The sequence below is a fragment of the Schistocerca serialis genome, chromosome 12 (assembly GCF_023864345.2).
Source record: "Schistocerca serialis cubense isolate TAMUIC-IGC-003099 chromosome 12, iqSchSeri2.2, whole genome shotgun sequence".
NCBI classification, from domain to species: domain Eukaryota; kingdom Metazoa; phylum Arthropoda; class Insecta; order Orthoptera; family Acrididae; genus Schistocerca; species Schistocerca serialis.
This window is the reverse complement of record NC_064649.1, coordinates 69,571,639-69,590,477: the sequence shown is the minus strand read 5'-3', so window position 1 is coordinate 69,590,477 and position 18,839 is coordinate 69,571,639. Positions and strand designations below refer to the sequence as shown.

At 44.2% G+C, this 18,839-nt stretch overlaps 1 protein-coding gene across 1 annotated transcript in view; it reads right to left on the bottom strand.

Annotated features, from left to right (window-relative positions):
* The window catches only part of LOC126427938 (insulin-like growth factor-binding protein complex acid labile subunit), a 225,304-nt gene that overhangs the window by 79,099 nt on the left and 127,366 nt on the right, over positions 1-18,839 (bottom strand). The window contains exon 3 of the mRNA XM_050089830.1: positions 9,898-10,145. Within this exon, the coding sequence (XP_049945787.1) occupies positions 9,898-10,145 (248 nt within the window). The remainder of the gene's footprint in view (positions 1-9,897; positions 10,146-18,839) is intronic.

Genomic DNA, 18,839 nt, shown 5'->3' with positions numbered 1-18,839 from the left:
GGAATTCGATTACTCGATAAATAGTACAATCCTCAAGGCTGTCAATTCAACCAAGTACCTGGGTGTTAAAATTACGAACAACTTCAGTTGGAAAGACCACATAGATAATATTGTGGGGAAGGCGAGCCAAAGGTTGAGTTTCATTGGCAGGACACTTAGAAGATGCAACAAGTCCACTAAAGAGACAGCTTGCACTATACTCGTTCGTCCTCTGTTAGGATATTTCTGCGCGGTGTGGGATCCTTACCAGGTGGGATTGACGGAGGACATCGAAAGGCTGCAAAAAAGGGCAGCTCGTTTTGTATTATCACGTAATAGGGGAGAGAGTGTGGCAGATATTATACGCGAGTTGGGATGGAAGTCATTAAAGCAAAGACGTTTTTCGTCGCAGCGAGATCTATTTACGAAATTTCAGTCACCAACTTTCTCTTCCGAATGCAAAAATATTTTGTTGAGCCCAACCTACAGAGGTAGGAATGATCATCAAAATAAAATAAGAGAAATCAGAGCTCTAGCAGAAAGGTTTAGGTGTTCGTTTTTCCCGCGCGCTGTTCTGGAGTGGAATGGTAGAGAGATAGTATGATTGTGGTTCGATGAACCCTCTGCCAAGCACTTAAATGTGAATTGCAGAGTAATCATGTAGATGTGGATGTAGATGTAGATGTAGACTAGTAAGTTTCCCAAAGGCATATGGTGAAGGTGAGCTGTGTGTCGGCTCTCAACATATATCGCGCTGTTAAGATTGTTCTTCCACTGCTTCGTTAATTGATTCTTTCATATTTATCGTTACGCTGCGTACGATTCTGTTGAGATTCCCCTCTGGCGGCATGTCTGGTCTTATCGATCTTCCAGTCGTTGCTTCCTGTTCGCCTTGTCTAGGGGAATAAGATCTTTTGGGGGATGGCCGGTTGGTTGCCTAGCGGTGGCGAGTCGGTCGGTCGGTTTTTAAAATCGGGAATTAGAGAATCAGGAATGAGACCGCGGCGTGGCGTGGCGGTGGAGAGTTGGTCTATCCTGGCAGTGCGAGAGGTGTGGGACTAGAGAGACTGTACACAGAGAGAGTGGCCGTAGATGAAGTTGCCCGTTATTGGTTACTAGCTTTGGCGCCATTTTTCTGCCAAACGTCTCTCGCGCTTCCTATGTTCGCCGTGCTTTTGAGTTGAATTGAAGTTCAGAGGACTTTTGGAAACGATTAAAAGGTATTTGAATTATTGAGAGACTTGTCATGCGTTGTGCATGCATGTTCGATTTAGTTATATATCGTTTTCAGTACGTAATTAGCGTTTTCAATTTGGCGAAATTTGTAACTTCTTGTTGCAGTCTGAAATGCCCAGTCAGGAAGGAATGTGTGACTCTTATAATAAAGTCCAGGTACAGCTTCCTTAATGGTATATATTATCCGAAATCTTTATTTAGTTACGCTTATAAAAATGTTTCGGTCTTCACTTTGCTCAGAAAACTCTGATTTTAAGATGTCAGTTTTTTTAAATATTTTTAGTCACGCAAAACAGGTAGGCCTTTTACAATTTACTGCATTTTAAGCTCTTATTTCTTTCACAGTTCGTGCATACTGGTAGCATCACAAGCTTTTCTGAAGCCAATATAAGACAGTCCTTGCTGGAAACGGAAAGTTCCCGTAATTGTTGTGCCATGCTCATTCGACTTTATAGCGTCAAACTTTATTTCGTTCCAAATCAGAACACTAGGCATTATTTTAGTTTCAGTATTACTGCCTGACTGTTGACGCAGGCAAGTTGTAGGCACGTTTTCCGCTGTTGTCGTGGTTGCTGAAACATTATTCGTGGTAAATAATTGTAGGTACTCTTGAAGACAGTTTGTAATAGGCCTACTTACTGTGGGGTAGAAGGAATACGGCAGTTTTCTTGTTATATTTCGTCGTTATTACAGTAGCCTACTTTTAACATTACCTGATTTTTGTAATCTTTTTCGTTTGTTATCTACGAGAGGTATTCAGTATATATAGATATATGGAAGAAAGTCGTAAGCAGTTGTTTACTTGTGACATGCAAAAAATTTGAAGACGTGACTAGAAATATAGATATATGAAAGAAAGTCGTAAGCAGTTGTTTACTTGTGACTTGCAAAAAATTTGAAGACGTGACTAGAATTACTAATACGTCTCACACTTTTTGCATGTCACAAGTAAACAACTGCTTACGACTTTCATTCATCTGACGTAATACAGGTACTTCAAATCTTTAGCCTTATGCACTTCCGATACAAAACAAATGCTATACACTTTATTTTTTTATTTACGTTACTTTCATTGCAATATGTCTAGTAAACGAACTTTAAAGGAGATAAATGCAAGTAACGAATAATTTTTACAGCCACTGTATCAAATTTTTCCTTTGCAGTACGTAGTAGCCTACTATGAGTATATTATAGCTGTAAAGAAAGGCATTTAACGAATGATTTCGCCATATTGTCTTGTGGTTTTGATTCGGTGAGTGTGTACTCCACTCCCGCCCGCAGTTTGGCAGAAAAATGGCCGCCGTATCATACGGTTGGCCACTCTCTCCCTATACAGGCTCTCTATGTGGGTCGAGTTGACGGCACAAGGCTGTAAGCTGTTGCTGTGAACACCCGGGGGCCACGGCTGTGGTTCCGAGTCACTACCTGGTGGGAGCGGCAACCGATGTCTCTAAATTGTCCGTCTGGAGGCGGGAATGATGGGCTAGTAACTCGCCTAACCTGAGGAGTGGTATTCCGCCGCCGTGGGTGCAGAGAAGACTAGGGCTCCGGTGACAGAGCGCGTGGCTGCGTGACTGTGCTCAGTTGGGTAGGCTGGCGACGTGGACACGGTCGGGTGTGAGGAAACTCTGCATCGGAGTTCACCTGCTGTTTCTCTGACAAACTGCAAGTTAAGTATGTTAAAGGTTTAGGTGTTAATTGAAGAATTTGGGTTTGTGCAACCAGCGTCTTTTCTGCCTTGTGGCCTCCTGCGTCCGGGTTTCCTGTCCCTGTCGCCGGTGTATTTATAGACAGTGATCTTTCCGCTTCTTATTAGTACTGCCCGGTAGGAAGTGTACTTTTGGGCAGGGTGTAATGTTGTTGCATTACTTTGATCTGAAAGCGGTGCTGATATTCAAGAGCATAAAAGTGGGTTAAAAGCTGTGAGCTGTCTGGGGAAGTTAACCTTGCATTACTGAGCAACTGTTCCACCAGGTATCCACTCTAGCTTACCAAATTCCCAACCAGACTAACGTCATACGACAACCGGTGATATATACACTCCTGGAAATGGAAAAAAGAACACATTGACACCAGTGTGTCAGACCCACCATACTTGCTCTGGACACTGCGAGAGGGCTGTACAAGCAATGATCACACGCACGGCACAGCGGACACACCAGGAACCGCGGTGTTGGCCGTCGAATGGCGCTAGCTGCACAGCATTTGTGCACCGCCGCCGTCAGTGTCAGCCAGTTTGCCGTGGCATACGGAGCTCCATCGCAGTCTTTAACACTGGCAGCATGCCGCGACTGCGTGGACGTGAACCGTATGTGCAGTTGACGGACTTTGAGCGAGGGCGTATAGTGGGCATGCGGGAGGCCGGGTGGACGTACCGCCGAATTGCTCAACACGTGGGGCGTGAGGTCTCCACAGTACATCGATGTTGTCGCCAGTGGTCGGCGGAAGGTGCACGTGCCCGTCGACCTGGGACCGGACCGCAGCGACGCACGGATGCACGCCAAGACCGTAGGATCCTACGCAGTGCCGTAGGGGACCGCACCGCCACTTCCCAGCAAATTAGGGACACTGTTGCTCCTGGGGTATCGGCGAGGACCATTCGCAACCGTCTCCATGAAGCTGGGCTACGGTCCCGCACACCGTTAGGTCGTCTTCCGCTCACGCCCCAACATCGTGCAGCCCGCCTCCAGTGATGTCGCGACAGGCGTGAATGGAGGGACGAATGGAGACGTGTCGTCTTCAGCGATGAGAGTCGCTTCTGCCTTGGTGCCAATGATGGTCGTATGCGTGTTTGGCGCCGTGCAGGTGAGCGCCACAATCAGGACTGCATACGACCGAGGCACACAGGGCCAACACCCGGCATCATGGTGTGGGGAGCGATCTCCTACACTGGCCGTACACCACTGGTGATCGTCGAGGGGACACTGAATAGTGCACGGTACATCCAAACCGTCATCAAACCCATCGTTCTACCATTCCTAGACCGGCAAGGGAACTTGCTGTTCCAACAGGACAATGCACGTCCGCATGTATCCCGTGCCACCCAACGTGCTCTAGAAGGTGTAAGTCAACTACCCTGGCCAGCAAGATCTCCGGATCTGTCCCCCATTGAGCATGTTTGGGACTGGATGAAGCGTCGTCTCACGCGGTCTGCACGTCCAGCACGAACGCTGGTCCAACTGAGGCGCCAGGTGGAAATGGCATGGCAAGCCGTTCCACAGGACTACATCCAGCATCTCTACGATCGTCTCCATGGGAGAATAGCAGCCTGCATTGCTGCGAAAGGTGGATATACACTGTACTAGTGCCGACATTGTGCATGCTCTGTTGCCTGTGTCTATGTGCCTGTGGTTCTGTCAGTGTGATCATGTGATGTATCTGACCCCAGGAATGTGTCAATAAAGTTTCCCCTTCCTGGGACAATGAATTCACGGTGTTCTTATTTCAATTTCCAGGAGTGTATATAAAAAGAGAATTTAAATAAGAAGAAATAAATCAGTTTATATTTGGAAATTTATTTTAACATTGATCATTGAAATTTCAGCATATTAAACTTGATCCATAACTAAACTGCTGCCTTATTTAGGATTGAGAAAATGTGAGATTGTAATCTTACGGAACATATCAAATATGGAGCCAAGATTGGGAGACTGCATACAACACTGCATTCATAAAATAACACACGAAGAACGTTGAAACATATGCAAGAGGAAATTAACCACAACCAACCGATTCATTTTCACCCAAAGAACTTACGTTCGTAGCGCAATCCTGTCCGTCATGTAATTACCACACAGGTACACTAAATTCATACTAACTCTCTGTGAAATCTTCCCGAAAAGAATAGCTGAGGGTTACTTTGATGATTACACCACATGCTTCACGTGGTCAACTTGGTTTACACAAAGAGTGTAAGTCCACAATAATTTTGATAATTAAAATAAATTAGATCGAAAAGCAATTTAGAAAAGAAAAACCTCGAACTTGTTACCATCGTCTTACTATTAATCTGATGGGTCAAACAATTGTATAAGCACGTGGTACTGGTCTCACAAAGTACACCCCACGTGGGTTGAACATAAAGAAAAGTTGCTATACTGAAAAATATTGTCAAGACGGGACGTTATAATCTCACGCACATTCGCATTTTAGATTGATGATCTTAGAGTTACTGATCAACACGTGGTTCCACTTTACTCACAAAGTAGTGACAAAGCAACTACTGGAAGATATTCTGAACTTCACACTCGAATTACACTGCGTTGCAATTTAAGATAACATTAGATATTTTAGAGCTTGTCTGCTACCCTCAAGCATGCAACTGGAAATACATTTGCTCATTCATCCTCTCACACAGAAGGGAAGGGGGATGACAGTATCTTATCATATACAGTATATAAAAGAAAGCGGATGTAGGTTCCGTATGAGACTGTGTGACATGAATTACATATAAACTGTGTTTTAAAGTGTAGTAGTGTGACGGATCGTTCTTGTTTATGTCTAAAAGTAACACGTTCCACTGCTCAGTCTCCTCCCAGATAGTCAGAAACACCACAGTAAATTTAGAAGAGGAATTTACGCCGTAAATGACAACAGATTTAATAAATTAGCATGAAAGGAATCCAACAGCGACCTTTCAAGGGATTATTGTTTTAGATTACTTTTTTTCTGCCTTGTAGCCTCCTGCGTTCGGATTTCCTGTCACCGATGTATTTATAGACCGTAATCTTTTGGCTTCTTATTAGTACTCCCTGGGAGAAAGTGTATTTTTCGGCAGGGATTATGGTTCCTGCTTTGATTCCTCCTCCTCCCCTGGCTTCGCGTGAGGTCGATGTGATTGCTGAATGTGAGGCGTTGTGGGTCTGTTAGTCCGCTTCTAGCCTGAGCATCCTTCGGGAGACAATTGTGGCCGCCCTTACACCCGGTCGGTTAATTATTTCTATCCCAGGACATTTTGGTGGTAGGACATGGTATTAAAGTTGTTAGTTATTGTAAAATGTTAAATGGTTATATTTTACTCTGATTGTTTCTGGCCACTGTTTAAAAAAGGTTAAGTTTGCCTTTCATTGGTGTTTTTCTTTTTAAATTACGTGGCCTTAAAATTGTTAGTTATTGTAAAAGGTGAATGACTATCTTTACTTTGATTGTTTTAATCTACTTGGCATCCTTTGAAAATGCTACTTCTGCCTCCCTGTGAGCGAGCCCTTGTAATTTAATATCTTGTTGTGACAAAAGTTTAAAAAAAGTGGCTCCCTACATGTTCGGTAGAGAAATTGTATGCAAATTGGTGTTTTGTTTCATTACTTGGAAAGTTTTAATTTTGTTGTTAAATGCTTTATCAAAGTCTGTTTTAAGTAAAATGGCTTGGCTATTAACGGTAAAGTACAATTTTTAATTTCATTACTTGGAAAATTTTGATTTCTTATCAAATATTTTATCAAAGCCGGTTTTAAGTAAAATGGCTTGGCCGTTAACTGTAAATTGTTTTGAAAAGGCACTCATGCCTGCTAGCCTTTTTGGATCTGTTCCTGGTCAAGTGGTAAAGAAATTACTTTTAATGGTTGAAGTAATCAATAAAAAAATTTAAAATTGCAACTCGACTGTAACCAACAAATTTTGGCCGCGTTTCCCAACTGGGGGTTTTCCTTGATTAATCGTAACACCCATCTCAGAAGGCTCATTTAGCGAGACTATAGTCTGGGAATGTAATGAAGCTCTATGCTGGCCATGCTTTTGTCAAAGAGAGAAGGTGGGAAACATGCTGCTTTGGCTGCAAGGAGAGTCGCTTCCTGGATTTTGGCTGGATCAAGGCAACCAGGTAGATGCTGTATTTCTTGATTTCTGAAAAGCATTTGACTTAGTACCACGCCTACGCTTATTTTGAAAAGTACTATCATATTATGTATCAACGGGAGTTTGGGACTGAATTGTGGACTTTTTGGTAGGGAGGACACAACATGTTACCTTGGATACAGAGTCATCGTGAGACGCAGAAGTAACTTTGGCTCTGCGCGAACGATATATGTTGGCACCTTTTCTGTTCATGTCATGTTATTGCCGTTGTAGACATTATTAATGGTAACCGCAGACTTTTTGCAGATGATGAAATCTGTAGAGAAGTACTGTTTGAAAGAAGCTGCAATGTCCTTCTGTCAGATTTTGATAAGATTTCAAAGTGGTGCAAAGATTGGCAAGTTGCTTTAAACATTCAGACTTCGGGCACTGTTTGTCCATCCGCACAGAAGAAGATGGTCAAATGGCCGGTGAGCGTTATATATGCTCACTGTCCATTATATATATATATATATATATATATATATATATAATGCTCACCTGAACTCTTACGAGAATGCGAGTAATGAGTATAATGGGCAGGGGCACTATGAATATAGTGCGGGACAATAAGTAGCGAATGTGGGTCTCACGGGAGGCGTGCCAGAGATAAGTCCCTGCAGTCGCACTATCCTCTGTGTCCTCGGTGGCTTAGATGGATAGAGCGTCTGCCATGTAAGCAGGAATCCCGAGTTCGAGTTACAGTTGGGGCACACATTTTCAACTGTCCCCGTTGACTTATATGTTGTCAGGCGTTATCGGTGGATCACGATAGTAAATATCCTTCAACTTTCCCCACAGAAAGAAATCCGGGGACGTCAGATTCGGTGAACGAGCGGCCATTGTATGGTGCTTCGACGACCAATACACCTGTCATGAAATATGCTATTCAATACCGCTTCAACCGTACGCGAGCTATGTGCCGGACATCCATCCTGTTGGAAGTACATCGCCATTCTGTCATGCAGTGAAACATCTTGTAGTAACATCGGTAGAACATTACGTAGGAAATCAGCTGACATTGCACCATTTAGATTGCTATCCATAAAATGGGGGCCAATTATCCTTCCTCCCATAATTCCGCACAGTACATTAATCCGCCAAGGTCGCTGATGTTCCACTTGTCGCAGCCATCGTGGATTTTACGTTGCCCATTTGTGCATATTATGCCGGTTTACGTTACCGCTGTTGCTCAATGACGCTTCGTCGCTAAATAGAACGCGTGCAAAAAATCTGTAAGAGTCCCGTAATTTCTCTTGTGGCCAGTGGCAGAACTGTACAGGACGTTCAAAGTCGTCGGCATGCAATTCCTGGTGCACAGAAATATGATACGGGTGCAATCGATGTTGATGTAGCATTCTCAACACCGACGTTTTTTGAGATTCCCGATTATCACGCAATTTGTCTGCTACTGATGTGCGGATTAAGCGCGACAGCAGCTAAAACACCTACTTGGGCATAATCATTTGTTGCAGGTCGTGGTTGACGTTTCACATGTGGCTGAACACTTCCTGTTTCCTTAAATAATGTAACAATCCGGCGAACGGACCGGACACTTGGATGATGCCGTCCAGAATACCGAGCAGCATACATAGCACACGCCCGTTGGGCATTTTGATCACAATAGCCATATATCAACACGATATCGACCTTTTCCGGAATTGGTAAACTGTCCATTTTAACACGGGTAATGTATCACGAAGCAAATACCGTCCGCACTGCCGGAATGTTACGTGATACCACGTATTTATACGTTTGTGACTATTAGAGCGCCATCTGTACGTACTACACGAATATGTAATAAAATGGGGTTTCCTATTTTTAAAAAAACTCAGTTGATATCCGTTTGACCTATGGCAGCGCCATCTAGCGGGTCAACCATAGCGCCATCTGGTTTCCCCCTTCAAACTAGACAAGTTTCGTTCTTTGTACTTTTTTCGTTTGACGCTTATTTCGTGAGAAATTTGGCCTGGTCTCTGTCAATGGACCACTACATATATATATATATATATATTTATATATAGGGTGTTATCTTTGAAGAAGTACTCGGAAGCTCCGACTCTTCCTTACATGATGTTCTAGGCTCTCCAGAATCCAAAGGCCTAGTTGCACCGCCATGAATAGTGATGGAAGATACAATGAGGAAGAGACGGCTAAAATTTTATGGACATTTAAAAAGAATGGAAGAAACACGAATTACAAAGAAAATTTTTAATTACGTTAGTAAGCTGAAAAACACCGTAGGATGGATAGAAGCAGTAAAGAAAGACGCCAACAAAATAGGTGCTACAGAAGAAATAATACGTGACAGGAATATCTTTAGGCTACTTATAGAAAACGCAAACTATGAAGAAGATGCGCCAAAACCTCAACCCAAGAGAGTGTGGACAGATGAGCAGAGACGAGCAGTTGGCGAGAAAATGAAGAAGTACTGGGAAGAACGGAAGAAAAAGAAACACCATAATTCTTAAGTTGTATGCGGTCCATAGCTGGCCAAATTCATAATTTAAAAAAAAATATATAGGGTGGTCCATTGAAAGATATAAGAACAATTAACAATTGCTACACGCACAGAGGCAGTCAGTATTCCCGTGAATGGAACGGGAGGAAATCCCAATAACTGGTAGAATGGGACGTTTCTCTGGTACGAACTTCATAGAATGCAGATGTGGATAAGACTTATCGGAATTGGGCTATGAGCTCATTAGAGAAACTCGGCGGCGTTCGTGGTGTAACAATATCTATTTGCGCCACTGAGTTGCGTGTACCTGGTGGACGAGAGTTGAGCGACACTACGGATCCAGGTTTTAAAGCCGGCTGGCCGTGCTGTTACGGGAGCGACGACCTCACGGGCGGCCGGCGCAGTCGGCGTGCCGACCCGAAGGCCACTCGGTCCCGTGCGCCGGCCGACTCGGCTTGTGGACAAGGCGGCAGAGCCACGGCCGGGCGCTTTCACCGCTGCGGCGGGCCAGCCGACCGAAATAGCGCCGTCTGCAGTCGCGGTAGCCGCGCGCCGGAGGAGCGCCGTCGGCCGAGCCTGGCGCCGCACCGGCGGGGCTTTCTTCCGCGGGGCAGCGCTTTTCCTCGTGCTGCGTCGTCTACGTCATCGCACCCGGCGCCAAAACTCGCCGAACACATTTCCGCTACGCGCAGAGGCGAAACTCCCGCCGTGTGTGGTGGCCACACCGAAGCGTCTCATCTGACGATCAGTGACAGATACGCTGTTGAAATGGCATTCGCTACAAACTGCTCTCTACCCCCATCCCAGATTTCACCCAGTTGCCGAATTTACTATTTATAAAGGGTGTTACAAAAAGGTACGGCCAAACTTTCAGGAAACATTCCTCACACACAAATAAAGAAAAGACGTTATGTGGACATGTATCCGGAAACGCTTAATTTCCATGTTAGAGCTCATTTTAGTTTCGTCAGTATGTACTGTACTTCCTCGATTCACCGCCATGATTTCATACAGGATACTCTACCCGTGCTGCTAGAACATGTGCCTTTACAAGTACGACACAACATGTGGTTCATGCACGATGGAGCTCCTGCACATTTCAGTCGAAGTGTTCGTACGCTTCTCAACAACAGATTCGGTGACCAATGGATTGGTAGAGGCGGTCTAATTCCATGGCCTCCACGCACTCCTGACCTCAACCCTCTTGACTTTCATTTACGGGGGCATTTGAAAGCTCTTGTCTACGCAACCCCGGTACCAAATCTAGAGACTCTTCGTGCTCGTATTGTGGACGGCTGTGATACAATACGCCATTCTCCAGAGCTGCATCAGCGCATCAGGGATTTCATGTGACGGAGGGTGGATGCATGTATCCTCGCTAACGGAGGACATTTTCAGCATTTCCTATAACAAAGTGTTTGAAGTCACGCTGGTACGTTCTGTTGCTGTTGTAAGTAGGCTGTTTATGTTTTCTTATTGGCAACGTTACGTAGTGCTCTGTATGAAAATCACTGGCTGTGCTGTGTGCAGTCTGTGGCTAGTTTGCATTGTTGTCTGCCATTGTAGTGTTGCGCAGCGGCAGCTGGATGTTAACAGCGCGTAGCGTTGTGCAGTTGGAGGTGAGCCGCCAGCAGTGGTGGATGTGGGGAGAGAGATGGCGCAGTTTTGAAATTTGTAAGACTGTCATGAACTGCTATATATATTATGACTTTTAAGGTAAATACATTGTTTGTTCTCTGTTAAAATCTTTCATTTGCTAACTATGCCTATCAGTAGTTAGTGCCTTCCGTAGTTTGAATCTTTTATTTAGCTGGCAGTAGTGGCGCTCGCTGTATTGCAGTAGTTCCAGTAACGAAGATTTTTGTGAGGTAAGTGATTTGTGAAAGGTATAGGTTAATGTTTGTCAGGGCCGTTCTTTTGTAGGGATTTTTTGAAAGTCAGATTGCGTTGCGCTAAAAATATTGTGTGTCAGTATAAGCACAGTCATGTATAACTCTTGAAAAAGGGGACGTTTCATACTGTGTGTTTCCATTCCATGATTAATGTGATTTGAGGAGCTCTAACATGGAAAGTAAGCGTTTCCGGACACCTGTCCACAGAACAAATTTTCTTTCTTTGTGTGTGGGGAATGTTTCCTGAAAGTTTGGCCGTACCTTTTTGTAATACCCTGTACATCATCATAGTCTTCTCTCTCTCTCTCTCTCTCTCTCTCTCTCTCTCTCTCTCTCTCTCTTCGTCCGACTGTTCAAAAACCTTTTTCTCAGTAACGGACAGACGTTTCGAGTTGAAATTTAGGTCTACGGTCGCTTGGCGATGTTAAAAAGTGAAGCGTGTAAGTGTAAACAAAATATATGTCACATACACTGCTCAGCAAAAGATTCGACTTTTTTTTGGGTCATCAGTCTTCTGACTGGTTTTATGCAGTACGCCACGAATTCCTCTCCTTTGCCAACATCTTCATCACTCGTGGTCTAGGGATGCTGGCACAGTAGCCCAGCGTGTTCGGTCAAGAACTGGCTGTTCTATGTAATAAAAAAACTGAGTGAGGGGATGAACAGAGAACTTCAACGGATGTCATGTGACATCCGCCACGACCAAATACAAAAAAAAAGGAAAAAAAGGAAAGGTGTAGCGTCTTTGATTCTTAATCAAAAGATTCTCGGTCCTGGGTTGGAAACCCGCCACCACTTAAATTTTGATCAATAATCAACATTGGCGGTCGAAGAATTCCGGCTTAAGGAGTCACCCTCATTTTGGCAAAGGCCTTGTCGAAGAGGGCGGAATAGTGGACAGAGAGGTTCAGGGCAATATTATCGGTGTAAGAAACTGCCCCTACAGGCGGATGAATCAGCAATGGTCAACGGCATGTGAAAGCAGAAGACGATGGAAAGTACTGCATTAAAGAGACACGACGTGTGTCCCGAGAGATGTGGCCAGTAATTGAAAGAAAATCTCCTGACGATGTCTCCATTAGTGAAAGAGTCCAGAATAGTCCCCATTCGGATCTCTGGGATAGGACTACCAAGGGGGAGATAAATGTCAATGTCGTGTGACTAGGGCCTCCCGTCGGGTAGACCGGGTGCAAGTCTTTCGATTTGACGCCTCTTCGGCGACTTGCGCGTCAATGGGGATGAAACGATGATGATTAGGACAACACAACACTCAGTCCCTGAGAGGAGAAAATCTCCGACCCAGCAGGGAATCGAACCCGGGCCCTTAGGATTGACATTCTGTCGCGCTGACCACACAGCTACCGAGTGCTGAGAAGGGGGAGATGATCACGAGAAAGAGACTGAATAGCCAACGAAAGAGATACAATAGCCAACGAGTCGTGGCCTTGAATGTCAGAAGCTTGGACATGGTAGGGAAGTAAGAAAATCTGAAGAGGAAAATGCAGAGACTCAGTCTAGATATAGTAGCGGCCAAGTTTGAAATAATATTGTAAAATGTAGTACGGTGTTTGAGGTCTCATTGACTTAGGCACTTCACACTTTACCCAGTTGGAGCCCATATACTGGATGCTGTTTACTGCTGGCACACTCTCTGGAAGTTTCCCACTCATGTAAACATACCGCTGCCATAGGAGCAGTCCATTATCAACAACAGCTTTAATTCAGTTTGTGTTCAGCACTGCAGTAACACGCCACGTAGAGGCCCACAACACTTTGAGAGAATAGTACATTTACTTTCAGCAGGTCATACAAGGCAAGACGTTGCCGATCGGTTACTTGTCACTCAAAGTGGTTCAAATGGCTCTGAGCACTGTGGGACTTAACATCAGGGGTCATCAGTCCCCTAGACTTCGAACTACTTAAACCTAACTAACCTAAGGACATCACACACATCCATGCCCGAGGCAGGATTCGAACCTGCCACCAAAGCAGCAGCGCGGTTCCGGATTGAAGAGCCTAGAACCGCTCGGTCACAGAGGCCGGCCTGTCACTCAGTGGTGTGGTCTAAGGTATGGAGAAACGATAGACCTCGCAGTGGTCATCCTCGTACATCAACACCAATGCAGGATAGCTTCCTCCAAATGTCGGCTCACAGTCGCCCAACATCAACTGCCAGAAATGTTGGAAATGACTTCTCCCAGGCAACAGATATTCGTATTTCTTTCTTCCTTTCCTTTGCTTGTGCCGTTTTTCCCGTGATTACGCAGGGTCAGAATGGTTAATCGGATGTGGCAATGTTTGTTGAAGGGGTGGCCTTCCTGCCGCTACCCCGTACCCCCTGGAAGGAATTAGTGTACCCCAACTGTCTGCGACTAGTGTAATCCATGGAATAGTGCGAAAGTGTTGAGATGTCTGCGAGCCGTATAACTGAGGCGGGACGTGGGGATCAGCCCGGTATTCACCTAGGGAGATGTGGAAAACCGCCTAAAAACCACCTCCAGGCTGGCTGGCACACCACCCCTCGTCGTTAATCCGCCGGGCGGATTCGATTCGGGGCCGGCGTGCCTACCCGAGTCCAGGAAGCAGCGCGTTAGCGCGCTCGGCTAACGTGGCAGGTGCAACAGGTATTTGTATCTCAGACCAAAAACTGCGCAGAAGATTGCATCAGCCTGGTCTTCATTCCAGAAGACCAATGTGAAGCTGTACACTGTACCAACGGAACCGGTGCCATCGAAGGACCTGCTCTCTTGCACATCTACATTGGAGCATCACAGAATGGAGTAACTTCAAAATGCTTACATGGCCAGGACTGATTGCGACCTAATACTTGACGTGTTAGGGTTTGGAGGAGAGCTAAACTACACCAGGAATGACGATACGTTCAGGAAATCCATCTGCTTGCAAGTAGAATTGTAATATTCTGGTTGGTGAATCCTAATTCACATCTACTGCAAATTTACTGGACCTCGATGCATCCAAGAGGTCCTACAAACGATTGTGAGGCGCTACGTGAAGTCTGTGATAACTCCGTTCTAGTCGATGACAGTGCAAGATCGACCCATACTCTAAAAGCGTATCGGTATCTTCAAAGATGCGACATCAACCGAATGCACTGGCCAGCACTGTTCCCAGACATGAAGGCAATTGAGCATGTTGAAGGCGGGCTTTGCACAGCGATCTTCAAGGACCTCACTGAAGCAGTGATTGAACCTATGATAAACTTCATGGTCTCATCCAGAGCATGCGTTGCAGCGTGGAAGAACTCGTCCATGTGTGGAAAGTACGTATTCACTACTGAAGACTGATAATCATCACCTGATCATCATCATCATCATCATCATCATCATCATCATCATCATCTCATCATCAGATCACCATCATCATCAGATCACCACCACCAGCACAACCACCACCACCACCGCCACCATCATCATCACCATTATGAGATAAAGATTTTCATTAGTTTTATTCTCAAGATGTGCAATTAGGAGAGAGCCTACTTTATTTCACAATGGTATTTTGTAACTAACAAAAATAGTTATTGTTTTCAGAGGGAATTATGTTTATTTTGTTCATAAGGGATTATGCAAACTTAAATTGGTATACTATAAGCAGTCATTGTAGTAAGCTGTGTGATAATCCACACTTTTGTTGAGATGTGTTCAAAAATGGTTCAAATGGCTCTGAGCACTATGGGACAACGTCTGAGGTCATTAGTACCCTAGAACTTAGAACTAGTTAAACCTAACAAACCTAAGGACATCACACACGTCCATGCCCGAGGCAAGATTGGAACCTGCGACCGTGGCGGTCACGCGGTTCCACACTGAAGCGCTTAGAACCGCACGGCCACCCCGGCCGGCGTTGAGATGTGTATTCTGACGCTCGCAAACGCACTCATAAAAACTTACAAGGTATTTCCTGTTGGTCTGGAACCATGAAATTTGCCAAGAAACAGGTTTCGCAGTACAGCCAAAACAAAATTCCGAAAATTGTTAATCTGTAATAATATCATACTACTTTTATATTTTTTATCGGCCTGTCTGCCCGTTAATCTGTTAAGACCCCTTTATCTCAGAAACGATTAGATCTGTCAATTTAAGATTTATGTCACATACTGACGTCTATGGTTCCTTGTTGTCTGCTTATAGGACAATGCAATCACGTATCGGCCATTTATGCCACATATACTGATACAAATGTCATTAATCAAAATCTATAGCGTGCTTCCCGGTCTAGAATCATGAAGTTTTGGCAAGAAGAGACGTTTCACAATACAAGTAAAGTGAAAAATCCGAAACTGTCAGTCTGTAACTTTACCACACGAAAAAACAAATTTGTGTCCTTGGTTATCCGACGGCAAGTCTGTCTATTCGTCTGTTAAGACCCATGTATCTCACGAACGGGTAGACATTTCACGCTGAGATTTATGTTAAATACTGACAAGGGAACATCCCCGTCGCACCCCCCTCAGATTTAGTTATAAGTTGGCGCAGTGGATAGGCCTTGAAAAACTGAACACAGATCAATCGAGAAAACAGGAAGAAGTTGTGTGGAACTATGAAAAAATAAGCAAAATATACAAACTGGGTCGTCCATGGGTAAGATAGGCAACATTAAGAGCAATATGAGTTGAGAGCGCCATGGTCCCGTGGTTAGCGTGAACAGCTGCCGAGCGAGAGGTCTTTGGTTCAAATCTGATCTCGACAGAAAATTTTAACTTTTTATTTTCAGTTTATGTGAAAAACTCTTATGTTTTCATCACTTTCTTTGGAGTGATTATAACATCCACAAGAAAACCTAAATCGGGCAAGGTAGAAGAATCTTTTCACCCATTCGCCATGTGTACTAGTTAGGTGGGTCGACAACATATTCTTGTCATGTGACGCACATGCCGTCACCAGTGTCGTATAGAATATATCAGACGTGAGGAATCGGTTGACCTATGACCTTGCGATCAAATTTTTTCGGTTCCCATTGGAGAGGCACGTCCTTTCGTCAACTAATCACACGGTTTTGCGGTGCGGTCGCAAAACACAGACACTAAACTTATTACAGTGAACAGAGACGTCAATGAACGAACGGACAGATCATAACTTTGCGAAAATAAAGAAAGCAAAATTTTCAGTCGAGGGCAGATTTGAACCAAGGACCTCTCGTTCCGCAGCTGTTCACGCTAACCACGGGACCACGGCACTCCTCGCCTGACATTGCCCTTAATGTTGCCTATCTTGCGCATGGACGACCCAGTTTGTATATTTTGCTTATTTTTTCATAGTTCCACACAACTTCTTCCTGTTTTCTCGATTGATCTGTGTTCAGTTTTTCAAGGCCTATCCACTGTGCCAACTTATAACTAAATCTGAGGGGGGTGCGATGGGGATGTTCCCTTGTGAGGTCTATTGTACTTCGGTGCTGTGGAAACGTTATTCTTCTAAGTGATCGTCTCGGAAACGTTGGGACCGACATCTTTTAAGTATTAATATCGATAACAGGCAAAAATCGTCGAGATAATTGATTCCCGGAATTGATGAACTGTCTGTATAGATAATTAAGTTTGCGTGGAACACTCTAGGAGCGAGTCCTACTCGCATCTCGGTTTTTTTTTTTTTTTTTTAATAAAAAGCTTCAAGGGAGATGTTGGCTAATCTTGAAGTTCATATGTATACATCTCTTAGTCCGAATTCTTATTTTCCTATAAAAGATTACCACGGTACGACCGCCAGGATTCATCGTCAGTCACATTTATTTTCACAGTGTCTTTCTCTCCTTTATAAATTTTCTGATGGGGCCTGCATTATATCCTCTAAAGTTAGAAATGTTGTGAAGCGGATTGACTCATGAGAGGATACAAACAACTTCATGAAACTCTTCCCAACCGAAGCACTGGTTACATCCAGGCCAGCGAGGATGGAAGTGCTCTCATACTGCCAACATCTTGTAAATACTGGACTGTATTTTGTAATGAGTGTAAGGACAGATTATACCCTCTGAACCGTCGAAGTTTCAATGCCGATAGCAGTTGTAATCCAGACACTGTTTCCTCATTATTTGTCAATAACCGAGATCACGATTCCTAAGATATGGCGTGAACGGATCATTCCAACCTCTTACGCCTCTTTGAGGTCTCGTATCACCAGCTTTCCGTCCTCTGCTGTTGTTTCTTCGCTATTTCTTTTCTCCAGTGTCTCTTCGCGGCTTTTGATTATCCTGCGTATTCAAAATGAAGAGTACTTCTTTCCTGTACAATCAGCAGAATTCTCATCCGTGGCTTTTGACGGTCATTTACAGAGTTTGCTCAAATTTTCTCCTTCTGTGTCCACTCTTTGCAACTGCACAATACTTTTGGGCATTTACTGGGACGCTTGACATTTCAGTCGGTAGGCCATACGATTCTTCCAAACTGGATGCTCTTATCGGTTTACCGGCAACGAGTTGAACGGTAGTGGATGACTGTTTAACTCTGTGAGTTGCTCTCTTTGTAATGCGAAAATGGCTTACGGCCTAAAAGCTGCACGTTTCAACTCAGCCACTTTTCTTGATAGTAATGATAACAGAATACAATAGTTCAGGTTAATAGGAATTATACGAATAGACGGCTGAAATCGAGCCCCGTAAAAAAGGGAAAATCAACTCAACAGAATTAAAATAAGCGAATAATTTATGTGTTATGTACTTACTGCACGAAGCGCGCATGAATAAGGTCTCCAAAGACATACTCAAAAAGCTAAAATGGTAAGAGAGAATATGGAAGTCATACAAAAAGAATGGCCGAGAGAATGGCAAGAGGTTCGATTGACCCTCGGTAGAGGGCCACGAAAATTCCGAAAACAACTAAACTTGCAAAGTCCTGAAGATATGTGCCAACTACACCACGGAGCACCTACTTACAAAGTTTCAAGAATCACTGTTTATTCCGGTTATCTACGGAATATGTTGGAACTATTTGAATAAGCTAACATAAAAATATACATTAGAGCTGTTCTTTCTGTTCTTATAAATGTCACATTTAAGAAATAAATGTGTTAATGTGTTTTAAATGAAAACAAGACGAAACATCATTGGATACAACTGGCTCGGAGGGACACATGAATAATTATTAACGTTTCCAGAATGAAATTTTCGCTTTGCCGCGAGGAGTGCGCTGACATGAAACTTCCTCGCAGATTAAAACTGTGTGTCGGACCGCGACTCGAAGTCGGAAACTTTCCGTTTCGCAGGGAAATGCTCTACCAACTGAGCTACCCAAACACTACTCACGACCCTGCCACACAGCTTTACTTCCTCGAGTACCTCATTTCCTATCTTCCAAATGTTCCAAAAGTTTTCTTGCGAAACTTGGCGGATTCTCACCTCTGGAAGAGAGCATACTTTGGAGACACGGCTTAGCCACAGTCAGAAGGTTCAAATATGAGTGTGCTGTAGTCTTAAAAATGAAC